Consider the following 19,709-nt stretch of genomic DNA (forward strand, 5'->3'; position numbering starts at 1 on the left):
TCAAATTTGCAAAAACAATTAGATAAATAAAAAGAACCTGAATATTACATTGTGTCTAACGATCTGATCATTCAGTGTGACAAATATGCAAAAATAGAGGAAATCAGAAAGGGGACAAATATTTTTTCATGGCAATGTATATAGTACTATACTGTACATACCAATTATATATTAATGAACGGGAATATATGGGGAAAGAACTGCCCACTTTGACAACCAAAGCTACCTACTGCTGTGAACACGACACACTTGCTAAAAGTTTAACATTAACTTCAATCACAATAGCAAATTAAAGCTGGAGTTAATAATATTCCCTGAATTATAATATGTTGTAATGGTTTTTTGCAGAAAATGGAAATTTTAAATTCCACAATGACCACAATATGATGCAGTTTACCAGCCCCAAGCTGTGTTCATTAATTCACTTCCCCTTCCCCACCACCATCCGCAGAGAGAACACTTTCTTCTCAAAATCACAGTCCAGCTAAATTGCTATGGGCAAGGGTTGGTCATTTAAAATGGCAAAATAGGTTTGCTTTGGACTAATACATGTACCCACAATTCTGTGCATATTAAAATAAATAATATCCTGAAAGGCACAAAGGCACTAAGACATACCCCTGGATGTAATCTAGATGTTGTCATTATTTTCCTTAACATACAAATAAATATAGTGTTTAAATATCCAATTTCTGTATTATGAACACTCCATTAATTTAGGAAATTGCTGAACTCAAAAAAGCAGCCGATGCATTTAAGCTTGAGTAAAATTTAAGGGCAAAAGTTAACTGAATTCAGTGGCTTCCCTGCTAATGTCACAGGAAGTCAGGCAGTCCTGAAAAAGCTCTATCACCAAGCGCTAATTGTGTTTTCCTTTTTATTTCTATTGTGTGATTGTTCAGTGAAACAATGGACTTCAAATGCCATACCAATAATGTAAATAGGTTTATATTAGCTTTTCGTAAACATTTCGTAAGCACATTATTTCTTTTCCTAAAATCAACTTTGTGAGACTGAAGTTTCTTACGCACAAAATCCCTTTCCCACCTACCAATTTCCAAACTAAGCATTGCACTAAATTCCTCTGCACCCTAAAAAACCAAATAAACTCTGCTGGAAACAAGGTTTTGAATTCTTAATTGTAAGTAGGTCAGAGTAATGATTCATTTCCAGGCAAACTCACTTAATTTCAGATGCAACACAGACACAAAAGCAAATGAACAAAGAACAAATATCAGTCATTTGAAGTCAAACAAGCTTGCATACACTTCCTTTCAACCTGACAGGACACATTTAATTTTGTATAGAAAAGCTTTTCATGATATCTTTTTGCCCATGAGCAAAATGTAACATGCTTTATATTTTTCTCATTGCAATGCAAGGATTTTATTAATTCAAAGAGGCAACAAAGGAATGAATGATTAATGCTGACAAAGCAAACTTTTCAAAAAATGTAAAGGCTAAAAAACGGCTCTAAATAACCTGAAATGGGCTTTCACAAAATGTGATACAGGCAGAACAGATACCTAACAAAATCTCACAGGAAACATGCATCTTGCATTGCTACAAGAGGGTGTAAATTCTGGACCATACATGTCCTTCCAACGACAGCATATTTAACTGCTAAACAAGACCAGCTGTCATCTTCTCAGGCAATCAGAGATTAGTAATTAAAGCAATGAGAAACATTTACATGAAAACAAACCTTATGGCAGTGTTTCATATAAACGAGCTCATATCACTCATATTAACATTCTCGGATGCTTCAACAGCATAGCGTGCCACACACACACACACACACACACACACACACACACACACACAAAACACAAAAACATTCCTATTGCCACCTGTACTCTGCATTTGTGTCATATGTATCTTAGCATAGTGGCCTAGTCATTCAGGTAGGAGCATATGCCAAGTAAATATATATTTTAATTATAAATAATTTCCATTCCCAACCTGTTGCCCCAGGAAAAAAAGAGGTCCAACTTCTGCTGACTGTGTAAGTGCATTAATGAAACTCTGAGGGCCCATAGGGAAGACCCTCAAACTGATTAAACACATCAACTGCCATATGGGTTTAGTTCAATGCTGGTGAAAGGGGAGAGAGAGGTAATGGAGGTTAATGGATCAGCCCCAGTATTATCCCCACTGTGGTCCTACAATAAGAGGAGGACTAAGAGGGAAAACCTTACAGCAGCCAAACCAGAATGTGCAGGCTGTCATGCCATTTTAACTGTTATTGAGCAAACAAACACTATTTATATAACTAACTTTAAACACTATACATTTAACTAATAATTGTTTTTAACTAATCAATTATTATTTAACCTAATGCGATGGAAACTATCTTTGCGATGGAAGGAACCATCTCTTTAGGCACACAGAATTCAAAGTACTTCCACTGTGTTGTACTTGTACTTACAATAAATAAACAAGATTTTGGCTGTAGGCTATATTACTGCTGGGAAAATGTGAAAAATATGAGAACAGAAAATATTATTGTACGCCAAATCATCAAAAGTTTGTTCTGACAGAATTAAGATCAATCCAACTTAAATGCTTTTTCAGCCCATCAAAGAAAACTTGCTGGCTGGAAAGCTGGCTACTTAGGGAATATGCATTTTTACAACCCTCTGACTGGACAATGGTGAAGAAAAGAACAAAAAAACAATGCTGAGATTAACTAAAAGTCCACACACGGAGCACACTGTAAATACCAGTTTGATAAATGTCACATCAGCTTAATATTCTGTCTCTACAGGAACGGTGCTATTTGAGAGGGGAGGGGGGACTCTTGAAACAGGGGCAATAAATGGAGATCTTCAGGGGTTAATTTGTCCTTTTAACGTCAAGGGGCACACGTGCCTGTATGTATTCTCTGCCCCGATGTGACAAACGTGCAGAAGCCGATGACAGAGACAACAGGGGGGCGGAGAGCTCCGTGCCAGGACTTCAATGGCCACGGGTGACAACATGTAGTGTCGCAGTATGTTTCACATGCGTTCAACACTACTACTAGACACTCATGGGGCTATTAAATTTAATGACTCCATCTGGTGGGATGGAGGGGTCCAAACAACGGGGGTTTTTTTTCCGTCACGCCGTACATGTAACGCAGATGCCACTGCCTCCGCATTCCTCTTCTGCAACGAAACCTTTTGTCTAATTTTTTTTTTCCTGCTAAGCTAAAAGCTTTTTCCTCGCCGTATTAGCATATTTTTTTTTATCACCACGGCTGAACGCCGCTCGCAAATTACCGCACGGCACTGTGAGCCATCTACAGATGCTAGCGCGTGTGAACGGACGCCGCGGAAAAGAGGGAAATATCTCAGATGGGTGCACTCTGCCAATTTCACACGCCCTTCTTCAGCAGTCTGCTGGGCTTTGTTCCCATTGTCAGAGGCAATATCTCCTCTGACTACACATCTTGCCAGCAGTCTTGATTTTGTTGTGCATGAAAGCCCAAGAATTCCAAAAGCAATACATATTTTTTTGTAATTTTGCACCTTTGAGCTACCTTTATTCAAAATGAAATCAGCACGACAGATTTACGTCCACAATAAAACTTGCAGAGGGATCCACCCAGTATGCAGAGACGCACATCCTCATAATAATTGGACTCATCACAAACTTGAAATCCGTAACTATGAAATGAACTAAGCGCAATGTCATTCAAACACACAGTCGCATTTGCAGCCGGTGTGTAGCTGGCTTTGTCAGCGGAAGCATGGATACTCACAGTGCTGTCGATATAGGCCTCTGTCCAGACCGTGTCATGCTCCTGGTCAATCACCTTGGGTCTGCTTAGGACATGAAGGTACTCCATCACATTCTCCTGTACATCTGCCAGCGTAGAGATCTGAGTGAAGTACCCTGTTCCAAAATGGAGAGAAACACACTGATTCTAATATGCACTGTATAATATCATTGGAAAATCCTCCCAATCCACTGTCTATTAATCCATTTGCCATACACTGTGGATTAAAATGGAGAGGAATGAAAAAAGCAGTGGTCTCACTGTATCTTTTTGAGAGTAAAAAATGAAACATACACTATACACAACATGTTCAAAATGTAATATAATTATTATTCATTTCTGTGGGACATTACTTGCCAGACCAATACCTCAAACCCCTGTGCTTGCGTGGAGTAGTGTAATGGAACTGGCTGTTCAAAAGCATGCAAAGGTATAGTTGCTTGGAAGTACTCCTAGGCATCAAATATGAGTGTTCTGCTGAAAATCAAATATATATGAATTATTTTACCTCTAACCACACATGCTCAGTTTTTATAAAACTGGGACTTGCTAAAAGCTTACAAATCAAATACCTTAAAACAATTTAACAAGCTATGATAAACAGCTTTTTGAGTGCAGGTTGATAAACATTGCAGTTATGACAGCATTTCACAAATGGCCTTTCTCACTCTCCAGAACTGCTGTACTGAAGGAGAGGGCAAATCTTTATTTAAAAAAACTAGTCTGTCCCAGAAACTGGTTCAGTAAACAGAAATAGAAGTGAACAGAATCATATAACACTATTAATATGCATTTCATGAGGCCAGACAAATTTAAAGCTTACCATTTTCAATTATGAGAATTTTATGAGGTGCATTCACAGTGAACACTTCATCACCTTGTGCTTGAACCAAATTTTTATATAAATGTAACTGTAAAATACATCTTAAAATGATGCGTAATGGTGGCCAATTCTTTTGTGGAGAAGCATGTTTTCCATGTAAATTGTAATTACACTGTGCAGCAGTGAGAGGGATAAATTATTTTAAATAGCATTTGTAATGAAAAGTACGAGCCTTGATAGCTTAGTTTAATGCATACATAAACACTGCTCGTGAAAAGATGACACACATTTAAGTTAGCTAAGCCACAGTGTCATTAAACAGAAACTTGCATCAGAAATGATTTCTTATATTTTATAAAAAAAACAAAAACTTCTGCACCAAATAATCCATACATATATGTATTTAGCGTTGTTTACTGTTAAAAAAAAATGGAACATCAAGGACCACAATAAATAAATAAATAAAGTCCAGGACTTTTTCGTGTTATCCTTGGCAATTTCTTCACATGCTTTTTGATACATGTGTTTTAATTTTGTCAAACTAAACTAAACTAAACTAAGAAATGTTATGAAAATCGTAATGAATTATGATTTCATGCATTAAACCCAGTCAGAATGTTTTGTTTAATTCCTTTCCAGTCCTAAAAAATTGCATTCAGCTATCCTAAAACATAAACCTGACAACTGATAAGTCAATGTACTGTAATTATAGTTATCAACATCAGCTGTGTACATTAAGAAAGCTTTCTATTTGTAGCACTAAATTTACCTTTTGACTTTTCATGTAGCAACACAATTGGGTCTTTGAACTGACTTTGTCCTCTACATTTATCCTACATGCAGTTCATTTATTAAATCAAAAGAACAAGCAGAAGATATGAGCTATATAAAGGGATCCAGAAAAAAAAGGCCAGCTAAAATTCCCCCATGATCCATTTTCCTGGCAAGGACTTTCCTGTCCAATATCCAGTGGGCTGGAAAGCCAGTGCACTGCCTTCATCAGCCCTGTGCATCCATGGGGAAAATCACTGCCAGGGAAATTGATTTTGGGGTCGTCGACCTTGGCAGCAGCTCCTCAGCAGGGCCCACCCATACTCCACGTCCTGGTGCAGTCGGTGTGACACAGCGCAACTCGGCGCAATGCAGCGCCGGCCCCGCCATCCGCTCAGACAGCCGCCGCAATCAGCTCAACTCAGGCGCATGCAACTGTGACCACCGCCGCAAAGAAAATCCAACTACGGGGGAGCACAGGTGCCCCTGCCAAACATACTCATTATCTGCCATAAAGGCACATGCTTACAGTATATTTACCTTACACCTATGATCATTTAAACTGATATTACTGATATAAATCATATCTCAAATGATATCAATCATTTTGACTGTTGTTCATTTTTTATGTACGTGTTTACAGATATAACCTCAATGAACATCAGTTGTCAGCTGACCTTACACCACAGACAGTAGCCTGCAGCCACGCTTGCATTGCCCAGAGCCATGGTCTGCTTACTTAAAGAAGGTCAAAAATGCAGGTACACAAAGACTAAATAAGCAAAACTGGCCTACACAGACAGGAAACAAACCTTACAAAGACAAGGGACATTTTCATGTTTCCATTTTAGGAAGCCAACCCTCTAGCTCTATAATTTGAGCTCGGTACAATATGCCCAGCACTTTGTTCATTTAAGTATGTATATGAAATAGGATTAAAATGTCACTGTAGATGCTTGAGTGCCAGAAATGTAATTTACTTCCCTTTCATAACATTTCCTTACAGATTCATTAAAATCTGTACAAGTGTTTAGAAAGGGCATGATGTGGTGCTTAGAAGAAAAGCCAAACCTTTGTTCGCACAAGCCATCCATTTAAGATTATCAGCAAAGGCAGACTCTCGACCAATTAGGTAGGGGAAGATGCGGACCTGCAGAAGAAAGGCATTAGATGTTAGGATGTTAGGCATAATAATCTGTCCTCAGGACCGAAGCTATTTCATAGAACATCATGCCAATACAGAAAACCGACATTGATTAGTCCCTCCATTACTGGTGGTGACATTTTATGCTTGTGAATCAAAGTTTAGATTTGTTATGAAGTTATAATGGGTAATAAAAACAATAGCAATGAAAGGGTCCAACAGCATCAACAATAGTAACAATCATGTAATGGCAATAAGAAGAAGAAAAAGAAATGAAAGCTCTTAAAAATTAATATACAGTGAAGTACTCGGCTGTCACGCAAACTGCATGCGTACTATGAGCCATGCAATATTAGTCTGTCATAAACAAATCCCATTGCTTTTCAAGATGCAACTGCAGCAATCCGAAAGATTTATGTACAATAAACCATCATTTATGTAAAATAAAATCATTTAAAGCCCTTTCATATGCTAAAAATACCTCTAGAACTTCAGAAGAATAGGCAAACTCACGCCAGACAGGTACATAAAGGGGCAGTTTAAACCAGGTTACAAAAAAGAAGTGGAGGCTGCAATGATACAATCAACTCAATCCACACTTCAGCAAATTGGGTTGCTTTCACCCGCTTCTACTGAGTTGCCAGCTTATTTTTTGTCATTGTTGGTAATCTATGCTTTTGTAGCTGTACTTGCACTCAGTAAATGGCATCTTTTTTCCACTTTGCATCAGTAAATCACCCTGGTTATAAGGTATATATCACATAATGTTTATGCTAATACAAAAGCACAGTTAAGGTATACAAATAATACATGATACAGTATGCAACTATGTATGTACGTATGCATGTAAACACGTGTGCATACGTACATACATAAATACACACACACACACACACACACACAGACACACAGTAAATATATAGTAAGAGAAAGTACATACACATAGGAATAACCTCTGATATGCTGGGTTCCAAAGATTTCACATTTGTTTCCCCCGATTCAAAAAGCCCGGAAATGTGAGCAGTCTCCAGCAGTGTAACGAAGATGGAATAAATATTTAATAGATAGGGCTAATTAGTTCCAAACTGTTACCTGATTTCTGTCTGCAAATGCTTATGAAGGGAAAGAGGCTCTGGGGACCGCATATTAACCTTCATTGGCACATTGGTTTCTCTGATAGAAATGAGAGGTTCTAATTAGACTCTTCAGATTGCAAATAAATGGAACTTTCATAACTTGCTTATAAAAGCAGCATGACCCCCCACTGGAAAGTAGCCAATCACATCAGATCTCTTCTCGTGAGGTGTCATCCCACAAAAAGCTTGCTGCCTCACTCCTCGCCAGCACATCACCCAAATTGCAGAGTGCCGGGGCAGTGCCAGCTGCCCACTTGGCAGATGGAAGTCAGAGTGCAGGGGGTTGCCCGATTCTGCCTCATGCCTGTCCAGATGCAAGTCGCCTGTATGCTTTGGGGGTCACAGCTGCTCCACTTGCCACAGTTCACCATAAAAAAATCTCCATGCTGGGAAAACTATTTCACAGGTCTGCACCCTTCTCTCTGTCTGTTGATTCCTCTCCTTTCTTCTCTCCCATAGGAACATAGAAAATCACTCCAAGAAAATGCTGAATGTGGAACACCACTCCCCCAAACAAATATATAAATAAATAAATAAATAAATAAACTGAAAAGGCAGTTCTATGTTGCCATGGTGGTTTTCAGTTCTAATGCAGGTTCTATGTCCCTTGTATCTTCAAATATCTGTTACTATTATTTCACATTTACTTTAAATACAGTCCCCCTTGCTAAGCCCTGAAACAATACGATCTAGAATCGTAAACGATTTAGAATCGTTTACTAGTATTGAGTCTACTGAGGTTTCACCAATTCGATGCAATTTCTTGAAAACATTATCGCAACAATGCCACATCAGAGACATAGCAGGTGAATGAACATTACACAAACAAAATAATAAAAGCTGCGTAGAAACAAGATACTTACAAAAAGCACAAATTAAACTAGAATTGCTCAAATTTGTGTGCATTTCCGAAACAAAGCTCTTTCAGTTTCACTGTTGACCTGCATCACTGACCTCGTCCCACTCAGAAAAATAAGATCAGCAAGACATTAAATATGAAGAAGCGATTTTGACTTTCATGTTCCATTTGTTTTAGCATGCCATATCAAACACAGGGCTGCACTGGGCTACCTTAGCTGTAATTCAAAGTTCAGAGCACTCTTGAAAACAATTCATTCAGCAGCCTTTTTTTTTTTTTTTTTTTTTTTTAAAAAGAAAGAAAAATAAATCATACATAACATACAGTTGCCTCAAAATATGTTTCTTAAAAAAAACAAATACAGAATGCGTTAATAATTGAAAATGTCAAGCTGAAAATTAAACTAAACTAAAATTAAATGAAACTAAATTTACACAACGATGCGAGAGAGAGAAAATGAACCGCCTCCAAGAACACACGTTAAAAAAAGACTGCATGTGAGCAGGCAAGGATGAGGAAGAAGCAGACCGGGGAGAAGGAAAAAAGAAATGAAGATGACTAAATGGGCATTCGGTGGAATTAGAAGCAACAGTGTGGTCATCTGACCTCAGAGTATTGGTCCTGTCTCACAAAAGGTTAAAACACAGCGAAAACATCTCCCAAAATCCAGGCCTGAGTGTGCAGAGCAGCCTACAGCGGGAGTACTAAAGGTAATTACAATGATAAAAGCTCATAAATGGCTCCATTCCACACTGTCATTCACAGCTCGAGCTGCAATCGCTCATGGCTGTGACACGCGATGACCTTTGTTATGCCCGAGCGGGCGCCCAGCGCACACCCGCTCCCCCGCCACCCCTTACCCCTGCCACCCCCCTCCCCGGTACTCCTCGCCCCAAACACAGTGGCCAGATGGGCCATCTCTGCCTCATTATTCCCTGCCTGTGAAGTGGAAATGCCAGCAGACGGATGCATTATTGTCGGGGCCTCCTCCTCAAATCTCCAAGATTTATTGGGGTATAAAGTGCTGTTGAGACCATAAATGGGACAAAAGCTTTCTATAAGGCCTATGAACTCTGAAGGAAATACTCACCCAACAGGAGCAGGCATCCATCATCTCTGATAACCATTGCATAAGTACACCGGTGGGTAGGTTCACTACATTCACTCTGAGGGAGCTAATAATCTTTGTCATTTTGGGAAACTCCACAAGTAATGGGACAAGCACCCGGGAAGGCTCATATTTAAATTATTTTTTTGTTTGGGGAATATTTTTAAAATCATTCTGCTAGTTTTAGTCCCATTTACTCTTTAAGCAATTTGAAAGCAGAAAAAGTTTCTTTCCAAAAAATATCCACAACCTGCTTTCATTTTGATATCTATTTGCCGCTGTTTAAGCATGAGTTCCATTGAGAAACTCCACATCTATCAGACTGAAAAAAAACCAACAGAGCACTAAGACTTCAGTGCCACAAACATGAAAGACTGAAATCTGAAATCAATGTGAGCTTTTACAGACTGTTTTTTTTTTTTGTTGAGAAATATAGATTGTAAAAAGTTTGGTTTAATTTATTAAATTCATTTGTCTGATACAGCATCTGGTGCAGAGCAGAGGGATGGGAGGTGGAAAATCATGTGTGATAAAACAGGCTCATAGGAACCACGTTGCAGTTGAATGCGAATGAGCAGGTGACAGGCGCTCTGAGGACAAGCTCTGATTGTTAGTGAAGATAAGTGATTTAAAGGGATCTGACTGAAATAATAGCACACTGGTGCACCTGGCAAAGCAGTATGCCAAGAGCAGGGGCAGTATGAGTGGGCCTCCACACTTCACTTTGCTTTGTAGCTGAAATGACTATTTTATGTAGGCATGGAATAATGTGTGGAAATATGTTTTCAGCGCTAGCAATAATGAGATTAATTGAAAATCTGAAACAAACATTTTGGTCAGAAATTTCCAGCCAGCACTTCATGCTAATATCTCAATCTTCACCTTCACGCTGACATAGTAACTGCTTCCAGAGCAATTCCCCTTCACCATCTCCACTCTTTCCCTTCCATTTTTCATTTGCTTTTGTCATTAATATGCAAGAGGTGTGATATAAACCCCAAGCACATGCTCAAATGCAAAATATATTTTAAATGCAATAAGCAGCCATTAGAAAGCATTTATTTCATGAATATTTATTTATGAAAAGTACATATTATGTATGCTAACCATAAACCTTTTATTGCAGATAGTTCCTAGAAATAAGTTGTTTTTACTACTGACCAATTATCTCATAATAGATCCACAAGCCTCACTAGTCCTTAGTCTATTGGGTGGTATAAGGATACTCCTTAAAACTGGATCAAGGACAAGGATAAAATAAGCTAAAAACACCTGGGGATAAAAGTTTTTTACATGATGAAATACTCAATATACGATACCATATACAAAGTGAACGAAGTGTAATGTATTATTATCATAATAATAATAATAATAATGATGATGATAATGACGATGATTATGATGATGATGATGATTATTATTATTATTATATCTGTATAAAATATAATTTTCTTGGTCTTTACATTTGCTGTAAAACATGCAACTGCAAAATGCAAAGTGCGAAATGTGACAGAGACTGTTCCATTAGCCAAGAGCTACTTATAAATCAAGCCATTTTTCTGCATCAAACAAAACGTTGTGAATATCCATTATCCAAGAGGCTCCACTCTCAGAAGAGAACAATAATACCACTCCCAACAACTCATATACACACCGTAAATAAACTGCAAATTTTACAGTAGAATACTGGCGACAAGGAGCAGGCTGCATATCTAACAAATGTTAAATAATAATAAAATTATTTACATTTCAGCTGTTTACAATTTCATACCTTCGCAATTTAACAGACTTTTACGGGGATTTTTACAGCAAAGCTTTCATGGCAGAAAGATTTTTCATGGCAGAGCTACAGAGCAGGCAGTCAGGAGGGGGCAGACTCCAGTGGAGGACCCTCAGCATTCCTGGGTGCTCCGGAATGGGCCTGACGGGGGAGACAGGGAGACAGGGCCCACCCCCTCCTCATCCAGGTCCATTAGAATTCCTTTTTTAAACACAGTGTGTCAGGCTTTCACTTTTTCCCTCCTTTTTGAATCCGGTGGGAGCTGGCTTTCTGGCTTTTAAGCATTACACGTTCGCCAGTGTACAACCCCTTGGGGAACAATCTTAAAATGGAGAGCTAAAAATAATCCCTGCAAGGCCTTTAAAAGGAACCTGCAATTACAGCATGAAAGAATGCGGCCCATTTTCCTAGCCCACTGCATTCCTCTGCTTTTCTTCTGCACAACAGCAAAACCAAAAGCCCAGTCTCTAGCAGTGTTCCCCTTCGCTTCCCTGACGGACCAAGCAGATACATTACTGACCATTCACAGAGCGAGGAAACTGCGTGTGTGGCTCTGTGTTCGTGAGAGTGCGCATGACTAAGCATGTATGCGTGTGTGCATCTATACACGTGTTTATGCCTGTTTTCCGCGTGCACGTGTTTGCGTACTTGTATATACGTGTATGCGCGGCGTGTATGTTTGTGAGCGTGTGTGCGGGGGCTGCACGCTGTCTTGAGTTGTGATGGCTGGTAATGAACATTCTGCCCTCTGCACCACAAGCTGATGTCATCGTGTGCACTTTCATTCTCCCAGACAGATGTCAAATTAAGGCCCTTGCTTCTCCAAACATTACAGAAAACGGGAGGCGTCTTTACACTGCAATTCCCGATCTGTGAAAAGCTGTCCTAACTTTGAGCTCACTCTTCTGTGTAAAAACTGCACTTTGCCATCCTGATGAGGTACTAGATAAAAACAAACACCCAGTATGACACCAAAAATATGAAAGTGTGTGTATGTGTGTGTGTGTGTGTGTGTGCGTGCATGAGCACACGTACATGTGTGGGTGAGCTAGAGTGCATACATAAAAAAAGTGTGTTTAATATGTAAATTAAGCATCTCTGTCATGGAATAGAGGTGGATTAACCCACTTTAGCCTTATTCAGCAGCAAATTCCATTTAAAAATCGCTATTGAGGGATGAGGAGGGTTTTAATTTCAATATGCTGGTTACGGTTTCATTATGTTGGCCAGTGGATGCAATACGGTGGCTCACAAACTGCTTGATCATTCCAGAACAAAGACCCAACACTGAATACCATGCGTGTGCCCAGACGAGCGTTGCCATAGTGATGGCAGAATGGATGCTGAAACAGAAGCATAGATTGTGGACTGCAGTGAAGCCCGTGGTGCACTCTGGCGATACTTGGCACTGCCAAGCACATTCATCATATAGGCATGACTTTGGGCATGTCAGTCCCAAAATGGTGAAGGACTGCAGAAGCAGGCAAACAGCTGAGAACAGACCAGCTTGGGAATCGGGAGAGTAGACTGGAAAGGAAGAGCTGGAAGAGCAATAGTTAACACTAACAGGAAAGGTATGCAGAAAGGATATTGGGGAAGTGAGCATTAAGGGAAAAGAAGAGCAGGAAGGGTACTGGAGAAGTGCACACTAAGAGGAGAGAAGTGCAGCAAGGGTACTGGAGAAGTGCACACTAAGAGGAGAGAAGTGCAGCAAGGGTACTGGAGAAGTGCAGGAGGAGTACTGGGCAAATTGGCACCAATAAGAATACAGACAAGATGAGGTACAGATCAATTTTTCATGAATAAATGCATCCGAACATTTAAGTTCACTTCTTAAAATATTGCCAGCCAAGATATTGAAACCAAGGGCCGTTTTGAAGAATTAATGAAACAATACGATGGTGGAGGAGAAGAAGCAGAGCACAGCAGCCCCGCCCTCTGTGGATCCTCTGCATCGCACAAGCCCTCAGAGCCTTCAGCCAGCTGAGCGACCATTAGCGCCATATTGCATCTCAGCGGATGCACGCCGTCACTCGGTGAAGGTCGCGGAGCGACACAGAGACACCTGACTGGAGCTGCCAAGTTGGGGTCGCAGCGCTGATGCGTTAAAAAGCTCTCCCCTGTGGGGACTGGGGGGGTATAGGGAGGGGGGTTAGGAGAGAGGCAACTCACCTTTCTGTCAGGCCAGTTGTACTTGGCGAAAACAGCATCATATGTGTCCACGGCACCATCTGTGACTAACATGATGGCTTGACTGCAAACACTTCCTCGTCCAGTTTGATTGAACTGGAAAAACAAGAGCGCACGCACACACGCACATGCATACACACACACACACACAAATATCCAGACACAGAAAGGCATACAGAATTACTAAATTGTTTTCCAAGTACATTGAAAACCATTTTTTTTTTAAATCAGATACCTACTTATGTGTATTTTATCAAAACTTAAAACAAAGCATTGGAACAAAGTTGTATTTATGGTGAAAACCGAAATGGCCATTACCACACAATGAAAATAACAACACCATTTGAAATGTCAATAGTACCAAATCCCTAAAGTCAATTTAAATTGAAGTCATTAATTACTGACACTAACTCCCACTGATTTAACTAGTCGAGCACATTTTTATCCCTGTTAATTCTCTGAAGCCTTCTAATCACAGAGAATGTTAAAGCACATAAGAGAGCTGGCTGTTTTCGTGTAAAACTTCCCTCAAATTGAACCAAACCAAATGAGGAAGGGGTAGAGGTGATTGCTCTTTAAATAAATCTACAACAATGTATATTAAACATAACTCCTCAGATGTACTAATCAGCTCGCTGAACTTTAAACAGGAGAGTTACAGTGTGAGCGTGCACTGTTTTGATGTGATGTTTTATACAAATCTGCTTCAAATGTCCGCACAGGGAACAACAATCAGAGTTATTTTCCAAACACCGAGATGAAAATCATTATTTTGATTAGCCATGATTGCTAATTAATGCAAGAGGTTTTGCAACAGTTTATGTCAAATGTCAAAGTACCATATTACAAGGAAAGAGCAGATGCAATTAATTGAGGGAGGAAAAGTGATTGTGTAACTAATAAAGCTTCCACACAAAACAGGAAATTCAGCTTGTCACAATGCATACTTTGTAATTTATCACATCAAGACTTTGTTTAGAAAAAAGTCACAACATGGCTAGCTGAAAGGACCATTATTGTTCCATAACAAAGGTACCATCAATTTATTTTTGAATGAAATGCATGTACTATAAAAACAGATGACTTTAAAACAACAGCTTTTACAAAACGAATTTGAGATGATATTCTTAAGCATCTAAAGAATAACTGACACACAGGTTAATCAGGACAAACAAACACAAATAGTCTCTTAAAGGGCATATGCAATTCAACCAAACCAAAACAAACCATCCCAGATTAATCTGGAGCTGTGTATCCCGATACAATCTGCTTTTCTCACAGTATTAAGACACAGCAGCAGAAGTCAGCGGTTATAGCCAAGGAAAATTTGTTTTCCCTGACTGATTGACACCATGAGTTGTGCCTGATTGGCCAGGCAGTAGTAAACATAACTGCCCTTTCCAGCCAAAAACTTGAGTCACACGATTCTGTCTTGCTAAACCAGGAATGCTTGCATGCATGTAGTACAGCATTAGGGAGACGTTACAAATGACATCATACCATGTGACAACAGATAGCTGCTGTTTCAAAATGACTTTCAGCCCCACTTTTTTTGTTAGTTAAGAAGGTATGGTTATATACCACTGTTCAAAGGCACAAGCATTTACATTAAATGCTACAGTACTTTCAGTTTACTAAATCAATTTCAATTTAGCCATAAAAGGCACAGGCAGCATTAAAAACAGACATCCATCGAATTAACTCTGCATAGTAAAGTATGCAGACACGTGTGCTCCTTCAGGCAGAAAAGGAGGTGCAATGCTCACCATTTAACCAGCAGCAAGATAGATTACATTTATATGTGAAATCGGTTAAATTGTGAACTCAAATATCATTAAACACATCAGTATATAGATTTACATTAAAACAACCCTAATATATTAATGCAAATAATTGTGAGGAGTACTCTAACCCAGGGGTTTTCAACCCTGATCCTGAAGGGCTGTAGGGTCTGCTGGTTTTTGTTTACACCTTCAAGTCAGAAACTAGATCAGACCAGGAAAACCTAGTGATGCGATTTAAGTGTGTAATAAACTGTTCTAATTGATAAATTAAGTGGTGAGTAACAACACAAAACAGCAGACCCTGCAGCCTGTCAGGTCTGGGCTTGAGATCGCTGCTCTAACCAATAACATGCTGATGAAAGGTTCTATTGTCAGCAGCTGAAATAATAGCTTGGACTTGAAAATTCTGTTTTGAATTGCCAGTGTTTGATAGAGGTGAAGACAATTCAAAACTTTGAACAAAAATTGTGAATGGAAATTTGTATTTTTGTGACTGCCAAGCAGAAATGGCCACTGCACTCAAAGACGTTTGTATACATGTAGCATGTATACATGTATACATGTGAACAAATAAAATTTGCACACAACATGTCTGCTATCTTTGCTGCCTTAAAAACCCAGAACAATCCTACACACATGATTAACTCAATTTGTTACTAATAAGCAAGATCTGGATATTGCTAAAACCATGTGGCTCCATCTTTCCCAGGCAAAGGCAATTAAAAAACATACATAAAACAGAATCATATGCATTTTTCCAACGTCCACAAAATGTTTCAAAATAAAAATGCATTTTATATATTTACAGTGAAAGTCATTTTACAACACTAAACTAGTAATGTGTACTGTCCTGCAGTTGCTGTGTTATGTTGAATATTTAATCCATGAAAAGCACAACCAAAAGCAATTGCACTTTTGTCACCAGCTTTGCTACCTGTGTGTTATCATAACAGTTTAGCCCCTCCAGCCTATATAAGATATTGATGTGACGAATAGCTCACTGGCCAAACACATACCTCTCCAGGGAAAGTGTTATCCTAAAGGGCACCCCAGCCAATCCCCAATCCCCCCCCCATGCACAGTCCCCATCTCTAGGCCTAGTCTTGTCATGAAAAGCATAGCACCCCTTTGTTCATTATCTAGATTGGCATGCTGATGGCTCCCCTGTGGTACATTGAATGGGGAGAAAAGTAAACCCCCCAGCACCTTGCACACCCCAGTGGACCAGTCTGAAAAGCCAGAGTCTCTGAAGACCGGGGGGGGGGGGGGGGCGGGCAGGACTGAGAGGAAAGGCAGGCCATGGTGCTGGATGGTATGGGGAGCATTAGATGGGGAAAATTGGCAGAGTAGGGAGAGTAGGGGAGGCTAAGTATATGTGGGGGGTGGGGGGTGGGCGCAATCATTGTAATATTCAGTCATCGAACCGGGTCATGGATTAAGCTTGTTAATTCAACATCAACATGTGTCTCCAGATTAAGCTATTAATTGCACATGGTTTTTTAATTAATCAGAATATTAATATTTCTCCCACAGTTCATGTGCTACAGAAACTAACCAGGAAATGGCAGGATAATGCGAGTGTGTAATCACTTCAGAATGCTCACTGAACCATTTAAAGATCATGGCTTCCCTTGCTGCTCTCCCTGCATCTGTCATCAGTATCCTTACTAAATCACTCACCTGATAAAATGGACTGATTTATTTGCGCAATTTAGACTTACTGTAGGCATCCCTGCTGCAATTTCAGTCAGACACTCTTGTCAATAAATGAAAAAATCCAGCTTATATCTAGCGTCTGAATATACATACACTGTGACAATTTACCATAAGCAAAAGCTTACTTACTAGATGCAACCTTTTGTAATTATTGCTTGTATCATTCTGTATTCCGTATTTGACTTCCATCTTTCAGTACCCTTCAGTTACTCACTTTACAATCCCTTTTCAGTGACAAGCTCGGCAGAGCACTCTGCGTCATTTCCAAAGTGTACAGGAAACTGTACAAAATTACAGGTGATTGATCCATTGACTTGAGCCCTAGCAGCTTGTGTCAGACAGCATTCTGCCCTTCCCACAATGCCGAGTGCCTGGTTCTGAAGCTTAGGCAGAAAAAGATTTACGCCATATGAATAACAAGCACAAGGATCTTAAAGCCGACTGCAATTAGTCAATTCCTCTTACCACAAAAGCAATTTCCCTTTCTTCTGACATTACAGACTTCTGAAAAGATAGCCTGGTTAAAAGCACCATGACACAATCTTTCTGTGTCGCTTCATACAGTAGTTAATGTCATCTGAGCAATCAAGTAAAATTTTAATTGAGGTGAGGCATACTTAAATATTTAACTCTGGAGGAGCCAAAACAGATGAAGCATTGCTCTGTATTTTAAAACAATATCTTTAAAGACTTACATCATTAAGAAGCGAAAAAGCCTCTGTTAATGCAATATCCAGCATTCCAATTCCTTTGGCAAACAGCTTGTCCAGGTGTTCTCGGAAGTGCTAAACATGAAGGAAAAAATGGGATCATAAATTCATACATATGCAAAACCCATGCCATCAAATAAATAAAAAAGAAATATACACACACCACCCCAGAAAAAATGGCATCTTCAACATTGGAATCAAACAAAAAAAGTCTATATAAATTCTGGCACTTCAACCAACAAAAAAGATTATTGCATTGGTAGTTTTCACAAAAAAATCCCATTAAAGTCAGCCAGGAGGTGACTTTGGATGTTAAAAATGAAAGACTGAATTAATAGGTACAAGCTAAAATGGCAATAGTTCACATAAGATTATGAGAGCAAGTCAGATTTGCATTTAAATTCTGCAGTTGACTTAAGCTAAAGACAATTCATACTTCAGGCATATGTTTTTTCCACCTATGAAGGCTGTCCTTCTAAAGCAATTAATGTAGTTTAATGCTCATGCTGACCCAATCGGTCTCGTCCATGCTGCTCATTATTTAGAATCGCCTAGAGGCAAAACAGAAACAGCCTTTATCTAAATAAACCTCTCAGCCAACCAACACAGCTCCTGCATCTAACATCTGCAGGAAGACAGTGAGTCTGAGTCGCACATATAACACCCAGCCTCTATAATTAAAATATCTCTGGGCATTTTCCATTACTTTTTTGACTGCCTGTTAACCTTTTAAAGGCATTTCAATTTGGCGCTTGTCAGTCTAAAACATGACACAAGGCACTGACTTCTACTTCCAACCTCAGCTCTCCCTTCTCATTGTTCAGTAAAAGAGTATTGTGGTGTTATTGTTGCTAGCAAGACATGGGTGTGCACACATATACAAATACACACAGTTATGTGTAGTTTATCCACACCTATGCCTGAACTCAGAGGAAAAAAAAGTAACAACAGTCATAATACACTCGCCCTTTTATTTCAGTCAACACAATTCTGTTTTTGGAAAAAATGCACACCAATCAAAATTCTAGATGTTTTCCGTGTGTTCTTTTCAATAATAATAAAAACCTAGGGCAAAAGTGTTCCAGTCAAAAAACGTGACAGGGACTTTTCCCTGATGACGGCAGCTGAAGTCACACTGTTCAGAAGGCTCCCTAGGAGACGCCAGAAGCTCAGGTCTGTTAGCATATAGATGCCTGTCGAAATTTATGCTGCTTGCGATACTTTTCACAAATGGCCCTTCTAACAGTCTCCATCAGAAATATATGTATTGCTTTCAGCACCTCTGACTGAAGTAAGTGTGCAATCAATCTCAAATGGACCCTCTTTTGAACTTTCAAATCACAAAGCCATTTTTGGCTGGAGTGTGGAAAACAAATAGTTTTTTCACACTCTGTAGTTTTTAACACTGCCATTATGGTCCTACTTTAATAAAGTCTTTGAGAAGTGTCAGAGAGTGAGGAGGGACAATGAGGCATACTATAAGCTGGCTGTAATGCTAACCTTGGGGGAAAGAGAGCGAAGATATTATAATGCATATCTCACCACAAAGCCAGAGTAAAAAAAACTCAGAGCCACAGAAGACTCGAGCATGTATCTGTGTATATAATAAGAGCTGCTGACTGAGCAGCCTGAGACACAGAATCCCACCAAACATTACACCAAACACACCACACATCACACTGTATGTATCACACATTACACCAAACACACCACACACATCCCACTGTATGTATCACACATTACATCACACACACCACACACATCCCACTGTATGTATCACACATTACACCACACACATCACACTGTATGTATTACACATTACACCACACACATCACACTGTATGTATTACACATTACACCACACACATCACACTGTATGTATCACACATTACACCAAACACACCACACATCACACTGTATGTATC

The 19,709-nt window shown here is 39.4% G+C and overlaps 1 protein-coding gene across 3 annotated transcripts in view; it reads right to left on the minus strand.

Moving 5' to 3' along the window:
- The window catches only part of cacna2d3a (calcium channel, voltage-dependent, alpha 2/delta subunit 3a), a 182,387-nt gene that overhangs the window by 64,597 nt on the left and 98,081 nt on the right, over positions 1-19,709 (minus strand). For all 3 annotated transcript variants that reach the window (XM_064298291.1, XM_064298290.1, XM_064298289.1), the window contains exons 10-13: positions 17,770-17,859; positions 13,557-13,670; positions 6,429-6,507; positions 3,746-3,879 (exon numbers count right to left, since the gene is read on the minus strand). In XM_064298291.1, coding sequence (XP_064154361.1) covers positions 3,746-3,879; positions 6,429-6,507; positions 13,557-13,670; positions 17,770-17,859 — 417 coding nt within the window. The remainder of the gene's footprint in view (positions 1-3,745; positions 3,880-6,428; positions 6,508-13,556; positions 13,671-17,769; positions 17,860-19,709) is intronic.

This window comes from Anguilla rostrata, chromosome 11 (assembly GCF_018555375.3).
Source record: "Anguilla rostrata isolate EN2019 chromosome 11, ASM1855537v3, whole genome shotgun sequence".
Lineage (NCBI taxonomy): Eukaryota > Metazoa > Chordata > Actinopteri > Anguilliformes > Anguillidae > Anguilla > Anguilla rostrata.